This window comes from Diorhabda sublineata, chromosome 1, assembly GCF_026230105.1.
Source record: "Diorhabda sublineata isolate icDioSubl1.1 chromosome 1, icDioSubl1.1, whole genome shotgun sequence".
NCBI classification, from domain to species: Eukaryota; Metazoa; Arthropoda; class Insecta; order Coleoptera; family Chrysomelidae; genus Diorhabda; species Diorhabda sublineata.
In genome coordinates, this window is record NC_079474.1 from 44967430 (window position 1) to 44993441 (window position 26012).

At 31.5% G+C, this 26012-nt stretch overlaps 1 protein-coding gene across 2 annotated transcripts; it reads left to right on the forward strand.

Annotated features, from left to right (window-relative positions):
• Window positions 1-1508: 1508 nt before the first annotated feature.
• Window positions 1509-25579, forward strand: LOC130445801 (uncharacterized). Of its 2 annotated transcripts, none has more exons than XM_056781689.1 (4): window positions 1509-1840; window positions 4733-4823; window positions 18456-18773; window positions 18962-25579. In XM_056781689.1, exons 2-4 carry the CDS (start codon window positions 4742-4744, stop codon window positions 19252-19254), a joined length of 693 nt encoding a protein of 230 aa, XP_056637667.1. In that variant the 5' UTR covers window positions 1509-1840; window positions 4733-4741; the 3' UTR covers window positions 19255-25579. The 2 variants fall into 2 exon arrangements, with proteins under 2 accessions (XP_056637667.1, XP_056637673.1); XM_056781695.1 differs by having other exon boundaries at window positions 1644-1839; window positions 4739-4823.
• The last annotated feature ends 433 nt before the right edge of the window (window positions 25580-26012 follow it).

The following is a 26012-nucleotide window of genomic DNA, read 5'->3' on the forward strand; positions in this document are numbered from 1 at the left end:
ATCTGTGTGTCAGCCATACGAGTTATAAATGTTCACTAACTATATCATAACAACTTCGAGTTCTATGTTATTTATAATTATAGTTGAAATTCTATTTCACAAACTAAACCTGGCCATTAATGATACTATTTTCGTCTCAATTGTTTTATATGAATTGCCGTGTGTAAGTACTACAATTCTAGTGGCAATTGGACAAGGCCCTACCACTTTTCAATGCAGTTTATGACATATCTGGACTTTTTACTATTTACGCTGCATACATGTAGTATGTCCAATTACTGGTTGTCAAACTGGACTTTTGAACAACACATCGACATTTAGTTTGTTACATACTGAAAGAAATTACCAAAAAAGCTCAATATATGATGATATAGCGACTTCAGAACGATTAGAAGTGGAAATAAATCAATTGAGATCCAGTAATGGTGGAGACGTCCTTCGATCTCAAAAACAGATGAAAACGACCATTCGAGAGATCAGTGAAGAATGTACAAGTTCCATTTATGAATGAGGGACTTTTGATTGAAGAATAAATAGAAATACTAGTTTCAATTTGTAAGGAATTGAAAGGTCGTCTTCATGCAGATTGGAATTGATGAACAAAATTGTTAATTGCAATTGGTTCTATTAATATGTCTCTGAGACAAAAATATAAGGCTCAATGGGAAATCAGTATCACACCTTACGCTATAAAGGTCTTTTATCTTCAAGGTCATGGTGATTATTCCCTTCGATTGTCATAGCATATAGCACAGTCGCCATCTCACTCACAACTGGCAGTGACAGTGAATGGCGGCCTATTGCCGCGAGAACTCTACATTTGTAATACATAAAAAAACTTTGAAATTTCCCTTTTTCATTGGTATAAAAATTAGCCATGTAGCATTTGTACTTTAATAAATACGAATTTTTAAAAATGGGTCCATCATTTAAAATAATCCTGTATATACACAAACTTTTTGATCCTAAGAATACAAATTTTTGATATTTTAATGAAGATTCGATTAAACCTCGGCTGGTATTTTATACAAGTTATACTAGTTGCATACCCAAAAGGATGTTTCGGTTATTTTTTTTTTAAAATTTCGTCATTCTCTATTTTTTATGTCTGGTCATCATTAAAACAATGAATATTGGTAATAAAACTGTTATTGTATGTACATACAATATATCTAATCAAAATTTTAAATTAGTTCAATTGAACTTTTGACGTTGTAACAATTTCAATTCGTTTGTTGATTTAAAATAAAACCCGCTAAAATATCAATAATTTGAGTGTACTTTCAAGGAATAAAATATTGGCAATGCATTCTTTCCAACATAACAATCAGTAGTAACTTTCCAATATTCTATCATAATTTTACTCAAAACTATCTTCACACACGGGCCACGGCTGTCTTGATCTGCAAAATATTTCTACCCATACCATAGAGACCAATTTACAATGCTAGAATATATTTCAATGTATCAGTCATTCAATTTGTTTCAACTATGTTTGAGAACTGATCATTCAAGTAGTGGAATTGATTCATTATGGTGTCATTAAAATACTAAGAATGTTGTTTGTTTTTTTTTACAAAAATAATGATTCCAGTTTGGTTTTTATTTAATTGTAACACGGATTTTGTAATTGAGAAGTTTCCCAATAGGTGGCCAAAGTAAATATTTGACATTCCATGCATACCAAACTCACAGGTTCGACCGAAATGTCAAATTCTTTTAACAGTTTTACTTGTTAGTGAGTTTTATTGAGAAAAACAATTTAAATATCGGTGTACGATCATTCCACATATAGTGATATCAACATAAAGGATTTACAAAAATATAGGAAAAATATAAGGTTAGTTGCAACGTTTTTAAGTTGGTTTCTGCACTTTGTATAGGGGTATTGATTTTAAGGGTGTAATTTCTATTTGTTTCCCACTTCTGTTAAAGTAAGTGTTGTTTTACATATTCTTTTATACTAGAAATTCCTTTTCATTTTATTTATTGTATATTTCATCAATCCGAATATAATTATTATCAATAAAAAATTCGATATTAACTTATAATGAATTAAAATATATTTTACCCTACAAATTACTAAATAGTTTTGCCAAAAACATGATTAAATTTATTAATGTGGTTGACTAAACAATTGTTACGGAATTCTAAATATTCTAGTAATGGGGTCATTCAGATTGTTTTCCCCAATTTTATTCGTGTTTCAAGATCTTTTTATTTAACATTCAAATAACGTTTGATGTCGCTGTAAAATATACTTTCATACATTTCATTTTGTAACCTACGTTTCAATCTCATATATCAGTATTGATATTTTAAATTAACATTCATATCTCATTTTAATTTTTATATTTACAATTTTGTAAGTAGGTCGTGTTCCATGTGATACTAACTTTTTTCGTTATTATATTTTTTTATCTGATTAACTTTATTTATTTAAGTTATTTTCAATATTCTGAGTTACTCATGTAAAATAAAAATATACTTACCTTAGTAAACAGTATTTATATTTGCTTATTATCAACGTAAGTATTGTGGCTAAGGTTTTTGTTAACATTTATTTGGTTTATATTTGATAATAAATAAAATTATTTATCGATATTAATCTGGCCTTATATAGCAAGGAAAGAATTTATTCGGATGACATTTCGTGCTTTTTAATCTACAAATGTGTACTTGAAGATCTTTTGAACAATAATCAATAAGTTTTGCTAGTTATGACCATTTTCAAATTTTATGCTTGTTTAAATCAATGTTTTTATTATTTTTGCATAGTTTTTGATGTTTTTTGCATTTTTAAACCAGTACAGTTTTAGAAGATGATCACTACTATCTTCTTATGGGATTGTATTAATTTTCTTAGATATATTTTTCTCACTAAACTTTATAGTACCCTACAATGAACAACATTAAAAAAGACCACACATGTTGAACAGATGGCTAAAAATTCCCAAATACAGACCAAAAATTATTTATTATAGGACCAGACAGATACCAGCAGTTGCTCATAACCTTCTCTTAAAATTTAACAATGTGTGTGTATGGTTTATTGTCTTTAGATGTAACGGGAATGTAGTATGTTTTCACAATTATTAATTTGTATTATTAAGAATTCCATTATAGATGACGACAAATTTTGATTATCGACCACGAAAAAAAATGTTTTATAGCGGTTTCCAAATATTACAAAATGATTTATCAAGAAAATATTTCTAAACACTAAAGGAGAGGTCAGTGACGTGCCAAAATTTTTTATGGGATTTGTTTAAATGAAAGTCTATTGATATACGCAGTTTTTTATTTAGAAAATTCAATTGACGTGATAATTATTTTGGTGAAATTGAATATTTTTAACTCTAGAGTAGAGCAAATAAATTTCTTTGAAAGGTTGTATTGGAAATTTTATGCGATTTTATACTGAACGCTACCACTACGAGGATGGTCGCAAAAGTACTTGGCCTGACTTAGAGGTGGCGGTAATTGCTTGAAAATATCATTGTATTAGAAATTATACAATCTGTACAGCATATGTTTCAAGTTTGAAGACGCCAAGTTATTTGGCAGCCTTTAATGGTGAACGTTTTCGGTAAATTTGTAAACATGGAAAAAATTGGTCATCGTTATGTGATTTGGAAGGCATTAGCCCAACTAATATAAAATCTGAACTAGTAGAATCTAGTTAGTGAGAGGCTCCTTCGTTAATAAAAGTAAAATATTGGATAGCCTTACGTCAGGCCATGCCAAAGGGGTTCAGGATGATTATCGACTGGAAGTGCGCGAGCTAGGAACAAAAACAGAGTCGTGAAGATGTTTCCATCGACTGTTTGGCACAGTTTCGCAAAAATAAAGCCGTTTTTGCGCCGTTTCATAATCATGGATGCAACGTGGATCCATCACTTGGCCAAAATTAACGATTTAACGTTTGAATTTCTACCTTATGCACCCTATTTACCAGATTTAGCCCCTCGGATTGTTTTCTGTTCCCACACGTGAAAAATGGTTCGCTGGTCGAAGATTTTCCAACGATGAAGATGTGATGTCGGCAGTTAATGGTTATTTTGAGGAACTTGACGATTCTTATTTATAAAATTGGTATCAAACTTATTGAACGTCGATGGAAAAAGTGTATGGAGCTAAAAGGAGATTACTTAGAAAAAAAAATATATTTTTTCCAAAGTTTTCTTTGTTGGACCTGGTACTTCTGGGACCATCCTCGTAACATAGAATTTGTAGTAGAATTAAAATTCTATTGATATACAAGGTGTTTTGTTTCTATATATAACATTACATTCAAATGTGTCTTAATTTAATTTCAGTTTTTGATCGTTTGAATATTTAAGAATTTAAGAAAATCATAAATACCAACCGTCTGATAATCCCAAACGGTTCATTTTATCAAGATATTATTTATCATATTTCAAGGAGATACTCGTTACATTTTTTGTTGATAAAATGAGTAAACACATAAACCGCATACTTATTCACATGTGTTTAGAATAACTATCGATAGACAGGATCAGCTATGGAATGTGGAATTTTAAAATTCTAATCTGAATCATTTAATTATAAATTTTATAATATGTATTCAGTCCAATAAATGGTTTAAATTACCTTCTAAATGATGTATATTTAAAGGAATTATAATAGAAAAATATCACATTTTAATCCTTGATAATTTGGCGGTAGTAGTGATACGAACAAGTTCCAAACGTCAATATTTCTATTTCAGATAAACGACATGGAGAGTGGGGAATCTCCTCTGGAAGTTTTATCCAGAGCGGCGACTATGGTTCAGGAAAATCAACATTTAGGAGTTTCCGGTAAGTTTTTCAGTTCAGTACAGATCTAACAGCATGATTTCCTTTATCTCATTTCATCGAGGTATCCTAGTTTCATTTATTATATACACGGTGTCATAAAAATAGTATTTATAATTAAAAAAACATGGGGAAATAGTGAAAATGAAATTCAAGTGATAATCATTGGAATGTGAATTATTACATGCGCTCTGATCCCTCTGCTATTGTCTGTAAAAGTTGTGTATATTTGGTTTTTAGTCTGAATAAACACTTTTGCATTACCTCAGTAGCAGAACTCCGTTTCTTTATTCTAAAGAAATCGGCACTGCAGTTTGAAGTGTCAGATATTTTCAAGATTGTTTCAGGTTGTTCTAATTTGTTTCAAAACGGCATATTGGCCGTAATGAAACTTTTAGAGATTATTTTATAAAATGTTAGTCACAAATTTCGCGAAAAATAATTACACTTTCGAGCTGTCGCGATTATAATAGTTGTTCCGAGTTGGTTCAAGATTGTTCCCTTGTGTTCGAGCATATTGCTTCAAAAAACTTATTTTTTTTTTCTCAAATTTAAAAAAAATCAATTATATTATTCAATTTACTAGCTTTTTACTAAAATTTGTTCAATGTTTGTTCTACTTTCTATCAGAACGCATAGGGGTGAGAAAGAATCTTTTAGAGAAAATTGAAAAAAAAAAAAATAAAAACGATTGTTGGGATAGGACCGTATTTTCAAGGTATCGCGATTTGGATGGTTTTACTGTGGTGTTCTATATTTTTCCAAAATATAGCGTACAATAAAAACGGTCGCCGCAAATCTATTGAAAAATAATTTTAGTTAACTCTACACTTTGGAACTGTCGCGATTATGATAGTTGTTCCGAGTTGGTTCAAGTTTGTTCTCTTACATTCCAGCATATTGGTTCAAACACATTTTCTTCCCAAAATTTTAAGAAAAATACTTATATTATTCAACTTAAATCTCACTGCCATCTCAATTTAGAAAAATCGCTATTTTATGAGTTGTTCTAGCTTTTTACTAGATTTTAGTGGTTGTTCTAGGATTGTTCTACTTCTTCTACATAAAACTTCTACGATAAAACTTCTTTCAATTAAAATAGACTTAATGGGAGGCTTTTTCCTTAAAAAACTTATTTCTTTTAAAAGTTTCCATAGCGAACTTCGACTCCTTATCAACTTGAACCGTGGCAAAGATTTTGTCTACTGTCGCAAATTTTTTTCTAAAAAAGAACGCATCTACTTTCCTTTAAAGTCTTTCTTACAAATGATTTTCTATTTGAAATTTTGGAAGTTTACGTGCTGTTTCAAACTCGCCAAATGTCTCTTCTTTAATAATTATGGAAATCGTCAAAAAATTCTAAAAAAATATTTTTCACTAAAAGATTTACTTATCACTTCACCATTTATTAACGATTCTATGTAAAACATCTACACACTATGAGTTTCCAATATGGAAGTTGGACAATTAATTTATTTTTCTCATCTGGATTTATACTTTCAGAGTATTTAGTATTTAGATAAATGGGAAAATGTTGAAATCGACTTATCCTTCGAGATAAATGGATGGAAAAGACACCATTTTGGGGTATGACTACAATTCCCAATGTTTAAAAATTGACCGCGTAATACGAAAATATGAAGTCTTCATTTTGAATACGATACTGTATAAGAAGTAGTAAAATAAGAAAATTATTCAATATATAAAAATACGCCTCTGTATTTCCGGTTTATACGGATAACCGGACGATACATTAGAATGTGACTGTAACTAAAAAGGTGAAGAGGAGGCAAGAATTTTTCAAGTGGCATGGTATGCAGTCGAACTAGTGCCCCCCCAAAGTTAACAACAAACTTGGAATATTTACCGATCGCCGACCCGCCATGGTTTACTCGTCGTTGTATATTTAAATAAAAAAAAAACACCTTGCCAATATTTATATTATGTAGACAAGGAATGCAATTGCAGTTTCTCTGCAAATATAAATAAGTTTTAATCGTTAAGTCTGTCGAAATATATATGATGTGTCATTAAAAATATTTTGAACCAGTTAATGTTTATACAAGATATAAGGTCATTTTATACTTTCGCTCTAGAAAATCGAAAAATCATCCGATTTCGATGAATTTTTTTTAAATCTTCGTTATCACGGCGGATTTACGAAAAAAATTACGGTAATAAAAAAAATGAAAACATATTGGTTTTAAATGTTTTGATTGATTTTGATTCTTTTATTTCGAGTGTAGAGTGATGGGCCCAAGTTTCATCCGTAATTATGAACCGACGTAAAAATTGAGCTTTATTTCTATGAAACATTACCAAACACTCGGTGGAAATATCTTCACGACGCTGTTTTGTTCCCTTGTCAGCAAACGCGGCAACTGTCCATGTCCAAGTTTTCGCTTAATATGCGATATACTTTTTGCAATGCTTACTATGTCTGCTAACTCGCGCACTTTTAGTCGACGATCATCCAGTACCGCTTTGTGAATTTTCTACTACATTTCTGGAGTCGTCACTTCATTTCGTCCACCACTGCGATGCTGGTCTTCGCAAGTCGTACTACTCTGCTATCCAATATTTTACTGTTGATAAAGAAGGCGCAGTCTCATCCAGAGTAGAATTTGGTTCAGCTTTTATATTGGTTGGGTTAATGCCTTCCGAAACCACTTTTTCGTTTACAAATTCACTGAAAATCTTCACTATTGATGGCTATCAAGCAAATACTAAACAACGTGGCGTCTTCAAACTTGTTGTATACAGGCTAGATACCTCTGGGACCATCCTCGTATAGCAGATGCTAAAAATAAGGTTCTTCAAAATGTAGCAGCAGTTTATGTTTAGCACCATTGCTTGAAATATTGATTCTTACTGAAAATATTTTTTTGAATCTGCTTGTGTACAGACAATTTTTTCATGTTCAATTAAAGTTGAAACGGCTGAGAGCTTCCATCATATAACATGATACATGACAATGATCATCCGAATAAAAAATAAAAATTTGTGTGTATAAACTGATTTATATTTGACTAAAACTGTGGCAAGTCTAGTTAGATTATAGAAAAATCCGGCCCTGATCTTTATCAATATCTTATCTCCAATTTATTGAACTCTCTTTTCACATTCCAATATTCATACAGTAACTTTTTATGATATATGGACAATCTTTCATTGTAATATGTAATAAAGACACTTCACGCCTTTCGTTACCTGTAATAAAATTAACAATAAAATGATTCGATTTACCTGTTTATTCACTTTATTATCAATATTACCAGTGTACACGTTTGTTGTCGTGCTTTAAATCAATTTTATTAATTCTTAAACACACTAGCATTCAAAGCTTCCCTAGCAGTAATTGAAAATCAAATGGAATAATACAGAACCGTATTCGATTTATTTTTATTTCGAAACAAATAGAAAAACCCCGAAGTAAGGAGAAACAAAGTAGGATCAGATGGAATTATAGCTTATATCAAGCCAGCAATAGTTGCAATAGAAGCCTCGCTCAGAAGATCCTGACACATGGATCATAATTATGAAGATCTTCTTAAAGTAATTGAATAATAAAAAGAGACGAAGCCGACTGAAGCTTGTGAAAATCGGAATTTCTGCAGCCCATTAAAAATTTAAACGGTTTTTTAAAAACTCCAAACTTTTCTGTTCATTACAATTGAATGACGACGAAATTGGCCCCTGTCTAAATGCGCTGGAAACCGAACCTGTTGAAGTCTACTTCTAGGAGAAGTATCAAAATGAATTATATCGAGCAACGTGCGGGGATAAAATACCATTTAAAAAATGCAATTGCACAAATATTTGAGGGATACATTACAGTGACCTAAAATCCAGAACATTTAGATGCATTAATATATCAAAAGGTCTAAGAAATAAGAAATTGAAGAAATTTATATCTTTACCTCGTACAATAAATCGCATTAATTTATTATATATAAGTTTCTTTGATCTTGAACAGATGTGTAGAGGAGGAAGGAAATAGCTTTAATTTTTGATTTCTCGAAGAAATTAGGTTCACATTTTTCTATATAGTGATATAATTAATTCGATCATCGTAAACGAATTGTCGTTATAAATTCATAATTGTGTGCAAAAACGTGTTTTTCCACAAATATAAATAAAAGCAGATCTGTTGAAATTGATCGCAAACAAAAGTAAATTTCTCCATAAATTAAGAAAATCTATGTCAGTGTTTTTGTAATTTCGTGAATCGGCAATTTCGAGAAAATTATTATTTAATTTTTATGAAAAGTATTTGATTGTCAGAGGCGTTTCTCAGAGATTTTCATATTGCATTAAGAATCATTGATTTTGTATATTTTGATTGTATAAATGTAGCAGTTTCCATTCCCTCTTCGTTATTTTTTTTTTATACAGAATTTGTTCAAGTTTTACAGAACATAAAAATTACAAAGAAAAAAATCAAACGTCAGAGATATGATTACGTTTTATACTATGTTAAGATTAATTTTTGAACATTTTATAATAAGCAAAAATCGAGTACGAATAAAAAAATAACTGTGAATCGGTTTTATCCGTATGCTACTCAAATCCGGCTTGATCCGGGATTCTTGCAGAGCTTAAAATACCAAGTATTGGAAGAATCAAATTTCACGGTAATTAATCTTCAAGAAAAAAGGTTGACGTTAAGTTGAAAATCTTCTTAATGAACTGGTAGTGTAGTTGGTTGGTGGTGATAGAATGTGACATAGCGACTGATACCAATGAAACGAAGATAAGTTCTTACTATCGAAGTTCTTTTTAAGGATGATGAAGATAAAGACGCCAGCAGCGGAGGGTTTTTACTAGAATTACAGGGCTGTTATGAAAATGGTAACAAACGCGGCATAATATTTTGCAATTAAGCAATAGAACTCAATCTAGTTGCCGAATAAATTTGGAATAGTGAGAAGACTCAAAAGAGTTCAACCTTGGAGAGTACCGGGAACCAGAGCGTGGGATTATGAAATAGATATTTACCAAATATTCGTGGATCTAAATGAACTATATGTTTTAATAATGAATCCGGAATACCAGGAAAATTGATATTTATTAGTAAAAAACACCATGACGCAAATCAATAGCATATGTACATATACAGCATCAGATGACCTTCGCATTTCAAAATAACTAGGGGCATTAAACAAACTGATGGTCTGTACCATCAAAATACGTAGATGACATCAATATAATGGGGATATCGGTACCAACGGTTCAAGACATATATTTAGAGCTGCGCTATGAAGTTAAGGAGGTACGATTAGCAGTCTATATAGAGATAATGAAAATATTAACCAAACCCGTACGAAAAAAATGTTCTACAGCGTTATCGAAGGAAATGACAACCTGGAAAGAGTAACCGCCTTCACATACCATAATGTACACAACTTACCAAACGAATCACAGGGATCAGAAGAAGAATAAACCGGCAAATAAGTTATACCATACTTTCAAGTTTTTGTTTAGAGACGTAAATATAAACATGTCAAAATATACAGGAGAATTATAAGATTACGGTTGTGAAACAAAAAATGTTGGATTATATAAATACATTTAAAAGGAAGATATTGAGGGACATGTATGAAAAAAGAGCATGGAGGTCCAAATATAATGATGAGCTATATCAAAAATACAAAGCACCACAGATCTCGGAGTTTGTCATACAAATATTGCGATTAGCAGGTCATATAATGCGAATGGATGAACAGATAATGTCGAGAAAAGTACTTGAATCCGATTTTGAAGAACGTACGCCAGTTGGAAGACCTTGCAACTGGAAGAGAGCAGCACTGGACAGGTAGAAATTGAGAAAAAACAAAAGTTAAGGACGAAGAGCGCAGCACCGTAAAGGAAACAGAAGTTATACGTTTTGGGCAACAAACTACCCGCGTTTGGAACTAAAATTAAAGGAAATTATATCGATGAGTAGGTATTGAATACACCGTTCTTGGAATAATGACATTTGTTCTACATTAATGTGATTAACTATAGAAATGTGTTTTTTAGTATTTTCTAAATATAATTTATTTGAAAATAAAAGCGTGCTATCCAACAATGAATGTTAAACCACAGGAAGGTCATCTTGTTGGCCATTTAATTTAGAACGAAGAACATACAAAATTAAAGGATACATTGTCCTATAAAAAAATATGAATTCAAATAGTAAAAACTGTTTGAATTAGTAATTTATTATGGAAGTTGGAATTTCAATGGCAAAAGACATTATTTTGTGTTTAATTAAATGATTAGTTGATATTTTCCTAAAAAAATTGATAATATTTTCAAGACTAGATTCATTTAGTACTAAATAACAAAAATAAACCTGTGACAAAGTATAAACTCAAAAGTTTTCCGACTTTACAAATTTACTTACTGCATAATAAGAACTTCTTTCACTTTTTTATCACTTCCAACAGTCTTTAATGACACTTCTTACTAAATTAATTACGTGCTCTGGTATATTTTCCAAAGATAGAGCTATTCTTTCATCAAGATCATCGATATTTTTATTGTCTGTATATGATTCCTCACAAACTTTTAATTGTATTGAGATCCGCACTAAGTGCTATCCGATCCAAAATGCCGCGGCGTACACAACATTTTTTAGACGATTACGATTACAATTATATATTATATATTATTATTTTATTTATTGAATAATAAAATGTACTTGTGGTGGAAGAAAGTATTCTGTTAGCAATTTCAATCTTATTTCAAAACGCAACTTTCGGTATGTAAATGAATACAGAACGAACAACTTTTAGATGGAATCGTCTAAAAATACAAATTGTGATTTCTCCTTTTCATTAAAAAGAGCTCACACCATGACTGTGCCACCTTCTCGACAAATTTTCTTTTTCTTGGTCGTGCAAGTAATAATAATAATCAGACTGGACCATTAATGTTGATTTGTTTTATCACGGAAAATAACGCTTGTCCATTTTTGGCTATTTTTAATATTTGTGATTCCATTATCAACTTCTTAGACAATCTAGTATCACATCCTGGATTAAATTCCCTCACAATTTGTGCCTGTTTTTGAGATTCCTCCCAAAACTGCTCATTTCACTTGGAAAATTTTTGAGACCTTCCACTTCTTGTACTTCGCTCACACTCGCGATTTAAAAAGCTTTTGACCGTTCTCTAGTTTATTTCACGAGAAATTTGTCGTTGGGTCAATTCACCTGTTCTTAAGTCCATAATTATTGCTGCTGGATCTCCGTGAGTTGAATTTCACGTGAAATAATCCTTCAAATACACCTGACTATAGCGAGCGACTCCATTCACATGTCGAACATAGTTTGTTGACAAAATCTGATGATTGTAAATCATCGAACATATCAAATGTCATTTAAAACTTCTTGTCAATTAATTTATTTCTTAATTTCATAAATATTTCGATTTTATAAGTTGAGTTTATATTTTTTCACTTGTCGGTATATAAAGAAAGTGTACGCCACTGCTCTCGAACGCAACTTTTAAAACAAAACGAAATCTAAAACAAAAAGATGAACCGAACCGGTCAAAAAGAAGCATCATCGGCAATAGTAACCTCTAAGCCAACCACATATAACGACCAACGTTCTCGAATCGGATAAAAAAATTTATTACATATATTATACCTACCTGTACCCGGCCTCTTACCTGCGAGCCTAGAATCTTATGAATGAAATTCTCATGACTTACTACTATTCCACCGCGGCGATAGCCGCTTATAAATGCGTAAAAATAAACAGAGAGTATTGACGACGACGTTTTTTTTACGGTGTTTTCCGCAATTTTCGTTTCGGCTTTATGGTAATCATAGAAAAAAAAAGTGGCGTGAGTGTGAAAACAAAAAAAAATAATTATTTAAATTTGTGAGTATACAAATAAAAATTAATCTTTCTACTCGGTTTTTTATAATTATGAATCGGGAAGTGGTGCAAAAACTTTTAAGAGTTAGTTTAATAATGAGAGAAAACGAAAAGACTGATGATGGATTGAAGATTGAAAAAGGAAACGTTTTCTGGCAGCCGTGGATACGAAACGGTAAAATATTTGCATCAATTTATTCGATTATATATTTTAGAACAACTCAATTTTGCAGAGGATCATATATTAAATTTTGAATTCGAAGGTGGGCCAGATTGAAAGTAAAAAAAAATGAACTGAATTACTATAACATTTTATTTATCAAATTATATAAATATATAATATACGGTTGTTAGAAATCATATCAAAATTATAAAAGATGGTAGGTATGAGGATATATTGAAAAATTCTTAGCCTACTATAGAACAAAATTTCAATGTTAAAATATTTTATTACTCAACATATTCTCCTCTTAGTTGGATACATTTATTACAGCGAACCTGCAACGTCTCTAGACGTTTCAAAAAAAATGTTTCCTCCCCAGCTTTCATTACCTCCTCGTTGGAAGAAAATTTATGACCTTTTAAATTTTTTTTCAGTTGAGGAAAGAGATTATAGTCGAACGGAGCCAAATCTAGTGAATAAGGTGGGTGTTCTAGTAATTCAAACCCCAAAATCACGAATTTTTTGCATGGCAACATGAGATTTGTTTGCAGGGGCGTTGTCCTGCAAAAACAAAACACCTTTGGATATCTTTCCGCGTCTTTTCTCTTTAATTTTTTTCCGTAGAGTGGTCAGTAATGTCGAATAGTAATATCCAATTATTGTTCTGCCCTTATCCAAAAAATCAATCATGATTACTCCATGGCAATCCCAAAAGAACTTTTCTAGTAGATTTTTGGACATGAAATTTTTAGGTCTTGAAGAACCAGAATGTCGCCGTTCCATCGATTGTTGCTTTGTTTCTGGATCGTAGAAATGTACCCGAGTCTCATCCAAAGTAACAATTCGGTTTAAGAAGTCTGCATCGTTTTCAAATCGAACACAGATCGAACGCGATACTTCCACCCTTGCACGCTTTTGGTTAACATCCAAACACTTGGTGATCCATTTTGCAGCAATTTTTCTCATGTCCAAATTGACGTGAACTGTATGATGAACGCGTTAGTATGAAATATTCAGTGCTTCATATATCCGCTTTAGCCCAATTTGATGGTATGATGAAATCATGTCATGAACTGCTTCGATATTTTCGCGGACTGATACAGAAAATGGCCTTCCCGATCGGTCATCATCTTCAATGGAAAATTTACCGCTTTTGAAGATTGCAGTTTAATTTTTCACTGTCTGTTTTTTCTGTTTTATTCATTTTGTGAAAGTCTTCAAAACGATTGTTGAATTCCGTAATCAAATTTTGCAGAAGTTGAGAATATTCATCCAATTTTTTTGGTTCACTGTGCCGAATGATTTTAAATGAGGGAACTAGTCCAAAGTTTGATTTTTTACATGATTTTACCAAAGCCTCAACTTCGTTTCAAAGGCTTGAATATATGAATACATTTGAGTGACAATAAGATTTTTACCCTGTTACTTCATATTCAGATCAGTCGAATGTTTACCCATACCTACCAAAAAGGCACAATCAATCCACCAGTCATTGTCATAATCAATTGGTTTGCCTTTTTCTAACATGAAGGCTTTAATAGGATCACGTAATGCAAAAGATCTTTCTAAAACTACTCCTCGACTGAGCCAACGAACTTCGGTGATATAAGAAAAAACTGTGTGATTTAGTCCTGTGCTCCTTATAAAATTTACAATTTTAATAATAGGTTGCATAACATGGTTCATTTTTAAATGTTTGGATGTCAATGATCCCTCATGAATTATAGAGTGAAATCCCACAAAATTCCCTGATGTTTTCTGTTTTAATTTAGTTACAAGGCCAGAATGTTTACCAGCCACGGCAGGAGCGCCATCCGCAGTTGTGCTGCTAAGTATATTCCATTCGAGTTCATATTCTGCATCAAATGCTCAATTGCAGAATAAATATCATTTGCTGTTGTACCGTATTAAGCACCGTAATTTGTTTAAAAGTGTTTTAAAGGTACATAAATTAAAAAAAAAACACGAGATGAACCTTAGAGTAAGTAGCTCAAAGTGCCAATCCATACGAACTTAGAACACCTCCAATTATGTTTTCAATCCTTAGTTGTAAAGCTGAGTAGGTTTTAAACTGCGAGATTACTTCTTTACAGAAACTTTATTCATAAATACAGAATTATAAATTCTTTAGTATAATTTGGAAGATTACAGTAATCACGATCTGATCAATTCTTATCAACAAATCATTTTAGTTTGACTATTTACTAGTGTAATTTGAAAGTGATTTAGGTCCCCATGTAGAGACATGATTCTTTATTAAAAGCCTTCAAAGTCTTACATTTGAACTAAACTATGAAAGCTTGATTACAGCAAACTTAGACCATGTCACTCCAACAACAATCCTTAAATTGATGACAAAATGATCTGAGGTCATTAAAAAATGTCGACACACTACATCTTCAACGTTCAGAACCATAGTATAAAGAAAACTGAGAGGAAAGGTGTACCATTTTGGTAACAAAATGAAGGATCCACCTTAACTCCAGCAAAACATAACATGAATCGAGAGGCCCTTCGAGGTTCTGATGAGTAGGAATATAGTCGACGGAATTAAGAAGCTTCCTTTCAGAAAATAAAATTGTTGGAAATTTTATTGTGGTATATGGATAATATTAAATAGATTATTAAACATTTTCTAAGAATTGGCATCTGTAACAAGTCGTGTTTGGATAACTGAGTCTGACAATAATTGAACTTGTATAAAGGAATATCTGTAAAACTGGATAGGTATTTTTTTAATTAGATGAAATCAAAAAACTGAAATAAATCGTAATCTACGTATTAACACCGGTCAACAAAATACGACATCAACTTTAAAACATAAAATTTCGATGGTTCAAACCATAATCCAACAAAAAAAAATTAAGCATAAAAAACATTTGAACCAAATTTTTAAAATCTTTGTCGCTGTATAAAATAAAATCCATACATTATATCTACTAAAATTTATCAATCAACAGCTTACAAAAAAACTGAGAAAGAATATAAAAGTGCATACTTCAACTTTTTAATCTGTGCTCAACCTTTTTTGTGGAAAAACACAAAAGCTCCTGATATTTTATCTAATTTCTTAACAAATTGAGACTTTTCAGCTTCGACAATTCAATATACCCATTAAAAATCGCATTATTCCCAGCTGCCAATTATAATTGTGACATTGCTTACGTACAATTGTAACTCTTCCATAGATGTCAATAAAAAACCTTATCTGGAAGACTTTTGCTAGAACTTTCAAGTGACCTCTTTTCTGAAACAATTTCTTCGGAGGTACTGAATCTGTCGGACCACTTGCAATCCCGATCAATACAATGTAAAATCTACAGAAAAAAATTAGAATATTTGTTATACTTGATTTACTGTTTAAAAGCTGCTTAACTTCCAACCAATCTTTTACAGTAACTCTTGATTCCAAAAAGTATAGTTAAAATCTACTTCATAGACTTCACAAAAATCGGTCATTGAAATAAGCTAGAAATCATTTTTGTGATAGTGTTACTATTCCTATAATTTTATAAACTGATTGAAGTTTTCTATGGTCTCAAAAATATTTTAATTTTAAAAGTATAGTTAATATTGGTTTTTGTTCTTTATTTTCTTTTTCTTTTTGTAATTTTTTTGTTTAATTGATAACAGTATCATTATTTTATACTAGCGTCGGTTATTACTTCATAATTTTCCAATCAAAAAACAGTATCGAGTTTTATAAAAAGTACCTTTTTGGTGTAAAATTAAATGATGTTTAAGTTCACTTGAAATTATGATCAATAAATCTAACTTCAAAAAACTTCAATACTATTTGATACCAGCCGTTTTTTCATTTAATACGGATTGCGTTACCTTACGAAGTCAACCCCAATTATTTTTCAGTTATTTACTTTTTCTAGAGACGGGGACACATTTTTTTGAAATACGTGTATTTATATCAAAATTAAGTTATCTAATCCCAATCTATTATAAACATTATGTGGCATGATGCAATCAATTTCATCCTTTTACGAGCGCCAATAAACTTAATAGGATATTTAACTTATTTGAAGGACAACTAGAAATTTACTTTTTTTCTAAATAACTGTTATTTTATCGGATGTATACATCCGGCTTACTGGCGTTGGAATTAAATTTTTTACGAAAGGAAATACATACTTCTCGACAACTTTTATATCATATCGTAATACATTCTTTCAACCTTTCAATATACGAGGTGTGAATAAAAAATTTTTATAACAGCAGAATCTTTTTTAAGTAACACATCACTCACTCAATGAGTCGTGAGATTAACTAAGGAAAACAGATTTTTTGCCAAAAATCGATTTTATTCATCCTTCAAGAGCAATACAATCATTCCAAAGCTTCTCTAACTTCTCGATGCCGTGCTTGTAGAAGGATTTGTATTTTGCCTCTAAATAAGCTCCAGTTTCAGTAATTGCTTCCTTATTTGAGCTGAATTTTTTACGAGCAAGCATTTTTTTGAGATTAGCGTATAGCCAATAGTCATTGGGGACCAGATCTGGACTAAACGGTGGATTTGAAAGTAATTCGAAGTTTAATTCGTTCAATTTAACCATCGTTGTCATAAACTTCTGAATCGGTGTATCAGGTGAAACAGTAGTTTTTCTCTTCGACATATGAAGTCGTTTTTCCTTGATTTTGGCATTCAAATGATCCAACAACTCTAAGTAGTATTCGCTATTGATTGTCCCTCCCTTTTGGAGATTAAAAATATTCCATGCGCATCCCAAAATATTGAAGCCATAACATCCCATCTGACTGTTATGCCTTTGGATACTTCGGACGTGGTTCACCGGCTGTAATCTACTAGATGATTATCGTTTTGATTCCAGAATGAAGTAAAAGATTCCAGTTTCATCCATTGTCACATATCGACGCAGCAAAAACTCTGATTTTTTACGTGTAAACATGTCCAAAAACTGTTCTGAATCATTAACACTTAGTTGTTTTTGGTCGACTGTGAGTAAATGCGGTACCCATTTTGAAAATACCTTTCTCATGGTCAAATGTTCATGCAACATTGTAAACACACTGCCTTCTGATAACTTTACGCCCTCATCTATCTCACACAATTTGAATTTACGATTAGATTTAACCAATTTGTGGACTTTTTTATGTTTTTTTTCACGAAGCAATGATAAATTAACATACGAAATTGTTTTGAATCCATTGTTCTGAAAATAACAAAAGTAGTTTCACTTAAATGGCTGTAATTTTTTTCTGACTAATCGAAATGTCATGAAATTTTATAACATAGTCTTTTGAAAATTGGTACTTCATAAACGTCATATGGATTTGACAATGGTAGCGCCATCTGTGTGTCAGTCACACGATTTGTATATGTTCACTAACCATTTATATCATAGACAAATTTTATATCAGAGACAAATTTGAACCTGTTCATACTTGTTTGCCACTATACTCTTTTTAGTGAAATCGATGACACACACGAATATTTCAATGATTTCTGACGGTTTTAGTCACCCTCATTCGGACCATTTCAACCAATATTTGGCTATTAGATTCGATTAGATTATTACTAAGTTCTATGAAATATTTTCTATTTATGTTTTTTTTCTTATACTGCAGACGATTCCACTAAACCTTATACAAAACACACAACCAAATGGAAGCGAGAGAGGCGACCTAGACCACCAGAATATCCTCGAAAAACATCAGATCCCAAATACACCGAATTCATTGCGGATTCTCCTTGCCCAGTGTCTGGGGAAAACAACGGAATTTCAACGTCGGATACGCCATTGGATATGAGCGTGAGACAGCGTGGACTACCACCTTCTTATGCTCAAACTATTAATAATCCGGGCTATAGATCCAGTTATAGACCTTCCGTTATACATAATGGAGTCCCACCACCGCCACAACAAAGGGAAGAACTACCGTCAGGTTACTATATTTGACAGAAACAGTATTTTTATGGCAATATAAAACTCACTTTCTGACATAGTTGTCGTTACTTCGTGCATTTTTCTTTGAGCATGTATTGAACATCAAGTACTTGATCAATAATTTTACTCTTTCTTACTAATGTCCAATTTTCATTAAGTAAATAATTTCATGGGTTGTTTTTTTAGGTATATCTATGTGTGATCCGATTATAGACGAACATTTCCGAAGGTCATTGGGTAATGACTACCACATCGTTTTCCAAAATAACAATTCTTCCAAAGATAAAGATAATTCACCACCTAAGACGCCTCCGGCAGTAACAACAACTACCAGCGTTATCGAACTCATGGATGGTACAGGATTGTCTGTAGACGAACATTTTGCCAAAGCACTTGGTGACACTTGGACTAAACTAAATAGTAGGAAAGAGTCTGAAATACAAAATGGTACTAGCGAAAATGGATTGGTTTCTACTTAAATCTTATATGTATATGGAATGTTCAAACAAGGAAAATTTTGAAAACACATTATATATGAACGAATTGTATTTATGTGTGAAAAAAATTTATACGGGAAATTTCATTACGCCCATTTATGTGTATTAGTAGAAGCCTATTTACAGAATGGCGTAGAAAAGTTATTAAAAGTATATTAATTTATTTTTTATGCACGTCCCTTATAATTTTTTATTGGGAGGATGTTTATTCAGAAAATCATTAGAATTTTTGACAAAATATAGATGTACTATGTATATATAGTGATAAGGTTTTTCTTCATATTAGATAATATTCAAAATCATAATTTCTAATTTATTTTAGCCAATTTTCCAAAATAGTTTTTCCGATTCATAATTCTGTCTCTACCGAATCCTACCCACTCATCTCACCCATACTCATGGTCTTGGTCGATTATTAATTTTTCTTAATGGACTCTGCCAGGAGATCTGATGGATATGTGGGACTCCCGTATCGTACTCACTAAATCGCCAAGTTAAGAAACATAATCTTTCAATTGCTTTTATTATTTAATGGACTAAAATTGATTTTAAAATAGTAATACTGGTATCACTGCCAGGGGCATATCTTAACTAATATGAATTCAAATTATTTTTTAATGCTTAGAATTTTCCTATATATGTCATAAAAAAAATTACTTCAATCAGTGACGGATCTAGAACCTTAACAAGGGGTGCTAAACTGGGGTATGGAGCAAGAGAGTGTGAAATACATCATATATTAGGACCTTGAAACTTGTAAATGTTCGAAGGATTATCAAATACATCAAATATTAGAACCTTGAAAGCTGTAAATGTCCGAAGGACCATCAAATATATTATATATTAGGGCCTTGAAAATTGTAAATGTTCGAAGGTCCATTAAAGTATGAAATACATGATATATTAGGGCTATAAATGTGGTAAATGTTTGAAGGATCATCAAATACATTTATTAGGAGTTGATTGTTGTAAATGTTGGAAGGACTATCAAATACATCATATATTAGGTCCTTGAATGTTGTAAATAGTCAAGGACCTTCAAATAAAGAAATGTTTGTTTTTTATGTGTTCAATTATAATTAACAATATTTAATCAGTATTAACAAAAGCTGGTTCGAATGTCAATTGTCACTTATATTTCACAGAATAAATCAGATCAGGGCTACCCAACCTTAAAACACAGAGTTGTATAATTGTAAGGTTGGTTGCCTAATGTATTAAACGGCTGGGGACAACAGTATTGCAAATCTATCAACTTTTTTCATTATCTTTGTCATTATTTATTGGCACAATCTAAAATCTAAATAGAAGGAAAAGAGAAGGGATGATCGATATTTGACAAGACAAGCATCGATGAATCGATGTATATCGATTAAAAATCATCGATGTATCTAAAACATCGATATTTTTGGTAGAAAACAATTGAAATTTTTTATGAAATGTATCTTTATTTATATACGTATCTGGAACAAAAAATTAGCAGTCTCAGTATCGTTTTTTGTTAAATAGTATTGAACTCCAGGTACATCAGCATTAAAACTTGAAAATTTACTTTGTCACTTTCTCCTGTATACCCACGTTAGATTATATCAATTTGATAATGTACTATTGATTTAAACTATGTTATTTCAACCTTTTAAAAATGATCAAATTATTTCAGATTCAATGGTGCTGTACTCTATCGAATGCCTTCTCAAAATCCAAGTATACAATAGTTAGTTTGTATGTTGAGGTTATGTCCATTTATCCACATAAATAGGTTAACGAGTGTAGACTTTTGGCTAGAAGCTTTGACGTTGTCAAGAAAGGACGTGAGCTCCTGAATAATTATTTTATCATATCTTTGAACAAATTGGAAGGCCGGCTAATAGATTAATAGTTGCTGGGTGCTTATTTTTGGAAATGAAATATTTAATTTAGTATTAATTAATTTTTATATTATTAATATCGACTCAAGTATTGATTGGGAATTAATTTAAAATTACTATTTTATCACTATATATACAGAACGCTTACTTGAGTTGTCTTTTGTGATTATAAAATAGTTTTTTTTAGTATTTAAATAGTTCCTATAAATTTCATTGGTTACGATGGCTTTTCAGAATATTATGTTTTATTTTTTCAATTATACAAATTTGTTGTCATCGTATTTTATACTTATATATATAGTTATGTCAATGAATAAGACACAGCTACGATTTTTTTTATATTCTGATAAGATATAAGGTGAATGATGTTATATAAACAATATCTATGTTATTAAAGTAGAAAAAATATTTGTAATATTATATTCATTGTAAACGAAAAAAAAAATACAAATTATGATATTTTTTATATTACCACTGAAAATTTTATGGAATGTGATAATTATAGCGATGTAGAACTTGGAACATATACAGAAAGTCAAAAGGAGCAGTGAAGTTAGTACCATATCGAAACCATTCTCGCATTCGAAAGGTTTGAGACAAAGCTGCAGTTTATCACTAACATTATTTAAAATATACATTCAGGAAGCTCTGAGTAGTTGGAGAATTAAAATTGCGAGAAAGGGAATTGAGATGAGGATAAGTACCTAACAACTCTATTTTTTGCAAATGAACAAGTTGTTATAGCTTACAACGAGGACGATGCTGAGAAAATTGGACGACGAATATGCAAAATGGAATTTGAATATAAATCTCTGTCGGTAGGAAGTACACCATACTGCAAATAAATAGGGCAAGACGATGTAGACAATTCAAATACCTGGGTATTAGGTTTAAATGTGCGTTGTATAGAGTGTGTTAAATAAAATTATTTATTGGAACAAAATGACTACAATAATTCTTTATAATAATAACTAAAAACTTAATTCACTCTGTCGACCATGCTTTCGACACCACCTTCAGTCTATCTACTCAGCTTCCCGCTCTCTTCTTCTTTTTTGTATATGAAACACATTTTTCAGGTTTGACCACAGAACTATATTGTTTGTCAATATTAACACTGGGAAACATAATTTTGGAAGATGGAACAACAGAAGAAGATGTAGAGAATAACCAAAGAGACTATGGGAATGGACTATTTGAAAGGATCGTGCAGAATATCCAGAACATATCATATATGACGAAGAACAGGTCAAGTATACACGACTTGAGAGAGAATACAGACTAAACAACTGCTCTGGTACGGACATTTGATGAAGATGGAGCTGAACAGGTGGCCGATGTATCAACCGCAGTATAGGAGAAGACGAGGAAGACTCTCAAGGACCTTAAAACAGACCATGAAAGACATAGCTATCTAGGATTCTAACTGTTGTTAAGGCCTCCAATAGCTCTGTGCCCATAATATTTTTCTTTGAAAAACAAGATCCTATACTGATTAAACCTAATTTTTGTGAAACGTTACAAGAAACGGAAGCTCTCATTCCCAATATTTGTTGTTGCCAATGTTGCCAGTAGTTGCGGCAAAATCGTAAAAATTGTGTCGCCCTTTATCTTGAACACGGATGGCGTTACGAAAATTTTTTACTGAGCAAACTACAAATATTTTTCAGTTTTGTATCTATCCTAGAGGCGGTATCACCTTTTTTTGAAACAACCTCTATAATTTATAATTATTTTTGAAAGTATTTTTTTTCTGCATTTATATAAAAGATAAATTATATAAATTGTTAACCTTCATCTCAAAGTTTTCTTATTTTAAATAAAAAAAAAAAAAATATCAAAATTAATAAAAATCATTAGAATCGTAGCTGGTCCTGAAGATTTCCGAGAACAGAATTTTATTGACGTGATTAAGATAAAAATATATATTAGTTAAGAATTATATAAACACTGTTTACTACTACCATTTATTCAATGATTAATTATCAATTCTCGGGATTTAGTAGTTACCCATTTTGATATTTAAAAAACAAATTTAATAAGAAAAAAAAACTATGATGCATACAAAGCGTGAAGTAAATTGATATTACGGGGGTATTATAAATAATACTAAAAATTATTTTTTTGTAAACTTCCGGTTGCTATAATAATTTGCAGTGATTTTAAATTGCATCAGATGACACAAAGAAGTATGTAAAATGCATCTATCGCTTGCAAGGTATCTGTAACTTCTAAAACTAATAATTTTTTATTAATGTTTTGTTTTGAATTTTGATAAAACAATGTAATAGGTTAGGTTAGGGAAATTTCTCCTGTATGTTATCAACTACTCGCAAATTATTTCGATTGATGAAGATGCTACCTGCATCTCTAAAGATTATTAGAATTATTCGAGTGCAATTAACTCCATTAAATTTCAAGTAGAAACTGTTATTTTTGTTGTAAGATAATTTACTAAAAACATAGTAGAATTACTTAAATGAGATTAAAAGAGAAAAAAAATCGAATGGGTCTTCGTTGGTTTCTTCAACCTCGAAATCGCTGATAATCTCTTGAGATCTGTCATCAGTTGGCCAGTCACAAGTTTCTTCGGAAAATCCCCGATGCTCATCTGAAATGTAGGCTCTCAGTTTTTTAATATCTTCCATCTTTGCAGTTTTTATTGGCACCGACCTTGGTAAGCTTAACTGAAGATGAGGAGAGAGTATCTACTTTTGTCTTAGGTAGCAAAAAGTTGTGTCGAATAATATTATTTATTGTAGGGTGGGCTTTAACATATCCTTTCAACTTAAATTCATAAACGAACATAAAGAGAGGACTAATCTGAAAGTACATTTTATCCTTCTTATCTGTTTTTTTCCCTTTTGCTTCTTGTGATATACACGATTTTTTGTAAAATCTATTTTGCCATTTCTTATAATCTAAAACCATCTCAGATGATGTAACCTCATGAATAGTGAACTTATTAAACCGTGATGAGTTCAGCAAAATTATGTCAGTTATTTCATGAACCATCAAAAATGCGGTCATGTTTCTTCAAAGCCTTGGATATTATTTCGAAATCCCTGTCACACCGGAGGAAACTGTGGCTGCGAACCTTCTGGAAACGACCTGATTCTGTCAGGTATAAGCAGACCCTTAACATCGCTTGGTTTTTGTTTTGGCCCGAACAGTTATCACTGAACTGGCTTGGTACTGATATTCATTAAGAAAAGAGAAAAATGCTGATTTGACCCATTTCCATTCATGATAAAATCGCTCTTTTAACAAAAATCGATTTATTCTGATGTTTTAGACTACAAAACCACCAAAACCTGAAAATTGAAAAAAAAATGGATTTACGCCCGTTTAAAAACAAATAAATTCAATTATTATGTTTGGAAATTCAACACTTTTATGACAGATAAATTTTGAACATAAACTTTAGGTTGGAAATAGACCAAATAAATATTGCTCACAAAGTATCATGAGGAGACTATAGAAAGCGAATATGGTAACCCAAAAGGACCATATAGAGTTCTAGTTCTTTTTTTTAGTATTCTATTCCACGATTTCATCGATGTTGTTTTCCATAGTTCACTTTCATTCCAGTCCACTAATGTCAGGTCTCCTACCATCGCGTGTCCAATGTATGTTTCCTATCTTAGAGTTGGAGGCTTCCATTCCACTTTTATTTTGGCTACCAATGTTCTGGTATTCCTTGGACATGAATCCAATATAATGTTACGTTATTATTGAGCATTCTATTTTCATTATGCAGTTTTATCAGTTCTTGTGACGTAAACACACCTTATATAATCCAATGCTACGGTTATTTATTGTTTCTTTTTGCTGTTTCCATTGGCCATACTCCTACCCCATATCTTCGGTATTTCCTTTAGTTAGAGTGCTGTTCCATACAAGTCCAGTGCTTTTGTAGCTTTTTTCTAAAATGTAAAACTATGCCGTATAAGCGTCTACATTGACAACGCAGCATACCTTTTATTTGGCAACATCTACTTTGATATTCTGCGGTTGTTCAACGTACACAATGTGTATATCAATCGTCTATTGTTGTACAATGTTTGTTTGGGTCACTTCCACCATCATTAGATTGGGGATTAATTTGCTTCAACAGTTTTTCCCAATCTTATCAACATAGAAAAATATCTGGTTACCTAATTTTCACTTATATCTTCATTTTATTAAAGGAAACGGGAAAATACGATCGATAAGTAGTTTTATACCATATTTAGTAAACTTACATTTTTTTTTGTTATATCTGTATATAGTTTTCAGCTGTATATATTGACCATTAGATTATATGTTTATGAAAAGTGTGCCAAATTACCTTTCAAGGATCTTTGGCACACAAAATATTTTTTGTTAATTACGATTATGCTAAATCAATGAAACAATGTTATTTAATGTATTCAATCTAATAAATTATTTTTAATTTTGTTATTGCGTTTTAATTATAACGTAATCTACCGAGTTTTTAATTTTGTTTACTAACAGATCAAGGATTTTGCGGAAATTTTTGTTTATACTTGAAATTTTTTTTTTTTTGGTTTCTTTCCTGTCGTACACCAACCAAGTCGGAGTCGAAGACTATTCTTTCTACTTTAAAATTTATTTTTCTCTCTTATTTATCCGATATCCGATTACTACTTATTATATCGAGTTTATCTTATAAATGCGAGGGCCGTTTTTTATCATCCTCCGATTGCTCCGTGCAGACGCTACGCGGACGGAAGAAAGCAGTCAAGTGCTGTAAGTGACTGCGAAGCTTTCGCACTACACACTTCGACATTGAGACGTTAGTCGGCATTGTACTACAGTCACATAAACATGTCCGCCATTATTCTACAGGCTGAAGGCCGTAGTGCTGCA

Coding starts and splice junctions, on each gene's coding strand:
- LOC130445801 (XM_056781689.1), top strand. CDS start 4,742: ATGGAGAGTGGGGAATCTCCTCTGGAAGTTTTATCCAGAGCGGCGACT. Junction 4,824..18,455: donor TCAACATTTAGGAGTTTCCG/GTAAGTTTTTCA, acceptor CTTATACTGCAG/ACGATTCCACTAAACCTTAT. Junction 18,774..18,961: donor AAGGGAAGAACTACCGTCAG/GTTACTATATTT, acceptor TTGTTTTTTTAG/GTATATCTATGTGTGATCCG.